We start from the raw sequence: 7833 nt of genomic DNA, 5'->3' as shown, positions 1-7833 counted from the left end.
GATGAATACACTGAGGAGCTTGACAAGTCCCAGACATCTGAAAAGAAAGATACCGAGGCTGAGGATCAGAAAGATACCGAGTCGGAGCGGTCCCGCTCATCATCGAAGAAGCCTGAGGATGATGAACAGAAGGATGAATACACTGAGGAGCTTGACAAGTCCCAGACATCTGAAAAGAAAGATACCGAGTCGGAGCAGTCCCGCTCATCATCGAAGAAATCCGAATCATCCGCTAAACTGGAGGGGGATAAGTTCGAGTACGGCGACGAACTGGAGAGATCGCCATCATCTGAAAAGGGTGAGGCTGTGCAACAGGTTGTAGAGGACGAACATGTTAACGATCAGGATGTAGATGAGCTAGATTCTGATGCGGTAAAGAGCGAGGCTGTGGATGAGGCGTCCGGTGCCGACGCGGCGAAGGACTCAGCGGATGGTGCATCGTCCAAAGAATCGAGCAGTAAAAGGACGTCTCGGTCAAGCTCTAGCGTATCCAAAGGTCGAAAGAACGCTTCTTCATCATCTTCCTCTATTGGGAGCGAAGAACTTAGTGGGAATGATGTTGCCCGTGCGTCTGGCACAGGTGAAGATGAGATAGAAGATGAAGCATAAGGGAATGAAGAATGTTGAAGGAAACACAAAGAAAAAGCTGTAAAAGCATGTAACATTTACCATTTTATTCGTTTTTTGTTCGTTGTACGTAGGGAGTGGGCGGAGGCATCTTTAATATACATCAGCCGTAACGTTGAAGGCTGAAGTGGATGGAAGTTGCAGTTTTTGATGATGCCCGCGCCGCCACCTGTGGACCCGGTAGGGACTTGAGAAGGAGGAAAGGGGAGAAAAAAGAAGACCTTGCGCTGCGTCTGAGAATCGTACTGCAGAAAGTGACAGTGGGAGCTGCCGATGTGTCAATTCTCGCTTTTGTGCGTATCATTTTTTGTTTCTTATTGTTTGCCGATTCTTTTATGTGCGTTAACTCTCTGTTCATCCTATACTTGTGCTCGCAGAAAAAACAAAAATGGTACACCAAAAGGCGGAAGGAGAATTAAAAACAAAGTGAAAAAAGAATAGAATTATGCCCATCTCATGCTCACGCTTTCATTTCCTACGAGACCAATTTTATTCCGCATCGTGTTCTATTTCCGCTGCTGATGCAATTCCTTTCCGCGTTGTTAAGTAATGTTCCCTTTTCTTCCTTTATAGGGCTTTTGCTCTTTTACCCTCATTTGTTTTTTTCTTTGTAATTCTTGTTCACCCCCCCTGCTTCACCTTCCCCTCTGTACATCCTTTATTTTTTCATGGTTGATGTATATGATGTTCGTTACATGTTGGTGTGGTGCGCTGAGAGGGAAAGCAATTTGTAAGGTTGGGTGGGACCGGATAACAAAGTAACGCGAACTCTTAGAAGTTGTGTGGCAAAGGAGACGAGAAGATTTGAGTTGTGCCGATTAATGTCGGGAGAAACAAGTGCCAGGGGTGGTGGGAGGATATGATATCACGCCGCTTCTGTTCCCCATTTTCATTACTGTCCTCCTCCTCCTCCTCCTCCTCCCATTTTTACTACTTTATGCCTCACCGCTGAGGGCAACACCGGAAGCATAACGAGGCTTCGGAATGTGCCGCTGACGATGTGTGTGTGTGTGTGGGGGGGGGAAGTAAACAAACATGATGGAGATCGAGTTGCGGGGACCTTTTTTTTTGTGACTTGAGAAGCTGGAGCGAAATGAAATATGAGATGAGCAACACAAAAAAAAAGGTGAGAATAGAACATGGGCGGGTATGTTCCGCTGTAGAGATGTTTGAGTGTGTGCAAAAATCACGAGGTCAATTTGCTGCTCATGTATTTATTTATTTTTTTTTGTCACCACAAATCTTACGCAAATTGGCATGTGCTGTACCGGTCAATGCGTGTATGTATGTGTGTGTGTGAGAGAGAGGGAGAGAGAGTGAGTGTTTGTGCACACTATCTCCCCGCCTAACTCGTGTGTACAATTCCTCTAAACTATTATCTAATTTTTTCCGCTTTCCCCCCTTTTTCTCGTTACACATCATTTCACTTCGAACGAAGACACGGTTCGCCCCACGAAATCTAGTGGGGTTCGTACCAGGGGGTTCCAGTTGTAAAGATAATAGGGTGGAGGACATTCTTCCGACTTTCAAAGGGGGGAAAATAGTAGTAACCCTAAAAGCCATTTCTTTATTTTTAAATTAATACACATATATACATACATACATAAACACGAGCACCCGCACGCATATATATATATATATATATATTTGCGTAGCTCCGGTGGGGGCAGTCGAAGCTGAAGAGTTTGTTTTGATAGGAATATCGGAGATACCACAACTAGCTCGTGTTTTTGCTATTGTGGTTCCGCTCCATTAGTTATTTAGTCGTTATCGCTTAACTTTCGTAGTGCTTCTGCAAGGTTTTATCGTCTCTTTACCACAACACAATTTGTCGTCACTGTACTGTTATTTTCGTTGAAACTGTAACGTCTGTTTGGTCGGGTACTGCCATAAAACACTTAGGTGTAATGGCCGAAACCCGAAAAGAAGAATGGAGCGAGCCGGAGGTACCGGGCGGCCGGTCTGAAGTCGTTGCTGGGATCAAGCGACGGCGGGAGAAGCTCGAGCTTTACCAATCGGCTTCGCACAAAATGAAGGCACTGATGATGAACAGCGCAGGTATCCGTAGCGGTTTGGGCGCAAACAACGAGTTGCCAGTGAATCCAATTTGGATGAAATTTCCAACCAGGTGTGTGAAGCCAATTCATTCGGTAGAGGAGATGCGGGAGAAGTTGCACTACTTTTCTCACTCGGATGACGTTATGGTTGTGCGGTATCATCAGGAGAACTGCACAGCGTGTAATGCACTCGACAAAACGTTTGAATTTCTTTGCCACCAGAGCGCTGACCGCTATCCGAATCTTAAGTTCTACGAAGTGAGTAAGGATGCCACACCCCAACTTACCAGGAATCTTGTCCGCTACCCTCAGGTTAAAGGCTTTAGTGGGGGTCATTGGACGGATTTGGAATTTAAGCCTCCCGCCGAGTTCCGGGAGGAGTTGTACTCCGGTGTTGAGCGGGAGGTCACGCGTCGCAAGCGGGAGGGGCAACCTGTTACGGCTCTGGAGGCAGAAGAGATGTATTATTCTTCCGCCGGTCCCGCGATGGCTCAGGTGTTGGAGGAGTCAGTTGTGAAGTTTTACTGCAAAGCGCAAGCACGACTGCACAACTACTGGAAGCAAGTGTCCGTTCGCCGTGCCTGGTTTTTCCGGAAGTTCGTGGAACCAAAGGTTGATGACCAGGTGCGAGACGAGTGGCGCCTAAAATCTGTGTTTGGAGAGAAACTGTCATATGGTCCTGAGCCACAAATGGAAGAATTCTAGTGGTATACTCGTCTGCACGCGTACCTGTATGTCTATTCATATATATGGAGGAATGGTGGAAGTATTATGACTGCAGCAATATGGTGCAGGATAAGGTAATATATGTAGAGGTATTGAATTAATGAGGGTTGGGTGGGTCTTTCTGCACATATGAAGTTCTCCTCCTTGTGATTTGGCGTTTAGGTAACTTCCGCATTACGTTCGTACATCATTATATTCTTGCATCCGCATTTACTTCTTTATTATGCTGCTGGAGGTAGGTTGTCGTTCGTCAACTGCATGTTTACTTGCGGGCTGTACTACTATGACAGAAACCTCTAGTTTTATTATTGTTTCCCCCCTTGTGTTAAGAACTGCACCTGAATTCACGCAAGAGCCCCATTATAAGTTTTGGTGCGCACGCGCGAGCACAAGGGAAAACCATTGTAGCGGAGGGAGAGGGAACTGCCACACGGTAGAGCCTTTACATCAGGGCTTGAAAAAAGAAAGGAAACCGCGCAAAAGTAGAAATAGGAGGGATCATGGGACCTTTAGTTGTTGTATCGCCGGAGGTTGAGGAGGCAAGAAAACGTGCTAGCGTTTACTTCGCACCGTGCGTAGGTATTCAGGCCACGCCAGCGAAACTGCCGTCGGGGAGAGGAGCGCCTACCGTAATAGTGTGCGACCCGGTTTCAGAAGTAGACGGGACTTGTATGGTGGTTGTGCGGCTTCAGCGCGAATTCCAAGGGGCTGTAGAACCCAAGAATTCTGTTTCAGGGTTCATGGTTGTAGCGGAGTGGGTCGCTGTTTTCCCACCTTCGTATCCGGCGGCTCCCTGCAGCTGGCGCTACGCCAAGGACGGTTGCGTACAAGGCAGCGAGCATGATAGCGGGGGTGGTGCCAACAGATGCTGTGGGTTGCAGTCGTTTGTCTTAGAGGAAGCTATATCGAAACTCACTGCGCCAAAACTGTCACACAATGGGGGTTGCAATGATACTGTTGAGAACGCTGCGGACTACTACGGCAAATTGCGGTATGGCTGCTCGCGACTCACATCACTGAGGCCTGTGGATGCCTCGGGTTCGTCGACAGAGGTATCCATGGACGTTGGGGCAGTGGGACGTGGTGTTGAGCAGGCGACTGGGTCATTGTTTCTGTCTGGTTTCTCTTTTCTCTGCACTTGGTGGGGGGCCTTGGAACTGGACGAGAGTTGCTTAGTGCTTGAGCGTGACTGCGTGCACTCGGGAAGCACGACGGCATTATACGAGGAAAGTAATGGTTGGTCACTGCGGGATGATTTTGTTGGGCATTTTGAAGACTTCATGGGGAGTAATATGGTTCTGAGGCCGAAGCGTCAGTTTGCCGCCGCATTCATGCCGAACGGCGGAATCCTTTCATGGGGACGCTCAGACCGATCGGAAGCAAAAGGAATTGATGATCGCTCTGCATCTGCATCTCTTGCAAAGGGAAGACCACATCCCGATGCGACGTCTTCAGGTGGCTTTTCGTCGTCTTCACCGCTTTTCAACCGCGGGTGTGGTAATACAGAATGTGGGGACGGTATCGATGGAAACACGATTGGTTTGACAGGTGTGGCTGGTGTTTTTTCGCACGGACCCGATAGCCAATCGGTCCAGGGGCGGATTTTTTTGACTAATTCTGCACTTGACCTATCTGTGGTGCCAAAGGGGGTAAGTAAAGAAAGGAGGATGCTACTTCCTTCACTATTAGCACCGGAAAATATACTGCATACGAAAAAATATACGATGAATGATGTGTGCCTGTATGACGATAAACCCCATTCCGCCTTATGCAAGAACGCTCATATAACACGTAACGCCAAAGCGCTTCGCGGGGTATCGCTGACGTTTCGCACGTTGTCCCATATCGTGAAGGGAGCGCTGGTAGTGCAGACACCTCTGCTCTGTGCTCGAAAACTCCTCATACCAGCTCTTGCTCAATCCGTGGAGACGATGCAGGCACAGCGGCAACCCTTTTGGGCGGGTGTAGTCGTCTGTTGTGTTGTACTTCCCTCCATATTAAGTGAGGAACCGGCGTTTCCAGACATTGCAAAGCATCTGATTCATCCGGTAGAGTGCTATCGCTGTGTGTCTGTTGTTTCTCATGTATTCTTTATCATGGATCAGCCTGTAAAGTTCCGTGAGGTAGAACTTGTCATGAGCGCTATTGAGACCGCCTATTGTAATGCTACCCTAAATCAACAACTACACATGGCCAGCAGGAGTTCACCAATTAATGCGTATGGTGATAGCGGTAGCGGAGGCCCTGGCACTGTTGGAGCGAAGGACAAGGACCTAAGCCCAGCTTTACTACCGACAGACACATGTGCTATTTGTGGTCTCTCGCTATTACCGGGCGGGCAAGGACATGGGAGTGGTGGAGCTGAAGGAGGCGCCACACCGCCTCCTTCAAGCAAGAGGAATGGCTGCCTCATTTTGCGTTGTATTTACTGCGGTCATGGGGGGCACATGTCGCATATTATGGCGTGGTGGAATGACCAGAGTGTGCACCGTTGCCCCAGGGGATGTAACTGTGTTTGTGTCTACTGATTGGTGCGTGGAGAAAATCGGCGGCAGTCTACTGGTCTGATGTACGGCACAATAATCAGATGAATGTGGGGAGGATTTCACATGTTTTACACCTTTTCCCATCATACGAACTTTGAAAATTTTTTTTGCCATTTGTGTCTCGCACTTTTTACCTACTATATCGCTTCAGCGGTACATTCTGTGTGTCCGATGATCGGGTTCTTTCCTGTTGGCACGTTTCTGTCAATGCTCTTCTTTCTATCTTTCTTCCATCCTTTCACGGGAGGGCTATAAAACCTTATTGGTATTGGCATTGGTATTGTTATTATTATTATTTTGTAAAGGACGCGAATCAACAAATCACGCCACAAATGGTGTCTCTAAACCGAAAACAGAAGTTTCAGCTCGCTGTGCCGGCTACTCTCCTGCTTTTTCTATTCGTCTACGTTCTCCTCGGTGGGGGATCCACGCAGAAATCAAAGAGACATGGGATGCATATGGATTTCAACCCACTTGAGCATTGCAACGCTCCCATGGACTCTGTTGTAGGTTATAGTTCAGACGTCCCTTCTATGAGCAACTGCCACCGCCACTGGCTGTCAGAGACATACGCCTACACTACAATTGGTTATCCACATGAAGTGATGAAGAAAATGCCGTATGGGTCCGAGTGGAAGCGAGCACCAACTGGGTTGTGTTGGACCGCGGATGAGTTTGTTGCTCGCTACCTTTTACACACCCGAGGAATTTTCGTCTATTTCGGTGGAAGCAGACACGATTTGTACTGGGAGAACCTCAAGTTTTTTGGTTCAAGCGGGATGCACCGTCTATACGAGCGGATTAACTTCGAAAATAAGGTGGAAGTCACGACAACGAAGAGGCGCAAGCGGCACACGCCGCTCGTGGGCGATGTTGTGGTATGGGACTCGGACTATAAGGCATACTTTCCACGCGGTCACGTTGCCGTGGTTGTGAAGGTGGAAGATGACGTATCTGCTGCTGGTGGAGAGGCGGCACTTCGCGAACTGAAGAAGGAGCGTCGACAGCCCTCACTTGTTTACATCGCTGAACAAAACTTCGATAACAAGAACTGGGAGGGGAGAAACTTTTCAAGGGTGCTCAAATTCACATGGATGCGCGGAGATCGAGCTTCTTTGGAAGACCCTGATGGACCGCCTCTCATGGGCCACGTGCGCGTTGGAAAACTTTTAGAGGACGCGAGTTTCTTCGGTGACTTGTGATTTCTCTATTCATTTCTACACCTCTTAAGAGGTGACATTGTACTGATGGTCATCGTTATTATTCCTAAGCAAATGCGTTTACAGCCTTCCTTTAATTTTCCTGTTCCATACTCCATTGTTTTTTTTGTTACTACCGTTTTTCTTCTGTACTCATGTTTGTTTTGTTGCAGCAATATGCTTGTTGGGTGTCTACAGAATCTGCTCTTGTATGCGTGTGGGTGTGTGTATGTGTGAAGGGAAGTGTGAGGAAAAAGAGATTATTCGGTGGAAGACATGATCCTTCATTTGGCCGAGAGCATCGAGGGCAGCTGTTGTTTCTTTTCTTCTTGGTTTATATGCTTATTTGTTTAGTTATTATTTTTGTTATTAATATATTTTTTATACGTTTTTTTTTCTTTAACCTCTCTCTCAAGTCACCTTTTTTTTTTCACTCCAGTGTCATGGGCGAGCGAAACCTATTTACGGTAAAGTGGAAAGAAGTGTCTTTGTTATTCGCATACACATATTTGTGCATGTGTATTCTTGCCTTGATTTCTGAGAATTCGATGAATACTTGGTCTCACTGTCAATAAGAGGATGAAGGTAAAGGGACACGTAAAATACTTTATTATTAGAGTCTAACACAATAACTGCCATGCGGTTCCCTACTTTAACTCTCTACCTTTCCCATCCCAG

The 7833-nt window shown here is 47.2% G+C and overlaps 3 protein-coding genes across 3 annotated transcripts; all 3 read left to right on the top strand.

Moving 5' to 3' along the window:
- Window positions 1-2534: 2534 nt before the first annotated feature.
- Window positions 2535-3389, top strand: TEOVI_000371000 (cytochrome c oxidase assembly protein, putative; the record flags this gene model as incomplete). Its single annotated transcript, XM_067226577.1, has 1 exon — window positions 2535-3389. One exon carries the CDS (start codon window positions 2535-2537, stop codon window positions 3387-3389), a length of 855 nt encoding a protein of 284 aa, XP_067082678.1.
- Window positions 3390-3910: 521 nt separating this feature from the next.
- Window positions 3911-5938, top strand: TEOVI_000370900 (uncharacterized protein; the record flags this gene model as incomplete). The annotated part of the gene is made up of 1 exon (XM_067226576.1): window positions 3911-5938. The coding sequence occupies one exon, from the start codon at window positions 3911-3913 to the stop codon at window positions 5936-5938; it is 2028 nt and encodes a 675-aa protein (XP_067082677.1).
- Window positions 5939-6288: 350 nt separating this feature from the next.
- On the top strand, window positions 6289-7158 carry TEOVI_000370800 (CHAP domain containing protein, putative; the record flags this gene model as incomplete). The annotated part of the gene is made up of 1 exon (XM_067226575.1): window positions 6289-7158. The coding sequence occupies one exon, from the start codon at window positions 6289-6291 to the stop codon at window positions 7156-7158; it is 870 nt and encodes a 289-aa protein (XP_067082676.1).
- Between the last annotated feature and the right edge of the window lie 675 nt (window positions 7159-7833).

The sequence above is a fragment of the Trypanosoma equiperdum genome, assembly GCF_001457755.1.
Source record: "Trypanosoma equiperdum strain OVI genome assembly, contig: ctg_799, whole genome shotgun sequence".
Classification (NCBI taxonomy): Eukaryota; Euglenozoa; class Kinetoplastea; order Trypanosomatida; family Trypanosomatidae; genus Trypanosoma; species Trypanosoma equiperdum.
Note: the sequence above shows the minus strand (reverse complement) of the source record. Positions and strands in the feature narration are given on the sequence as shown.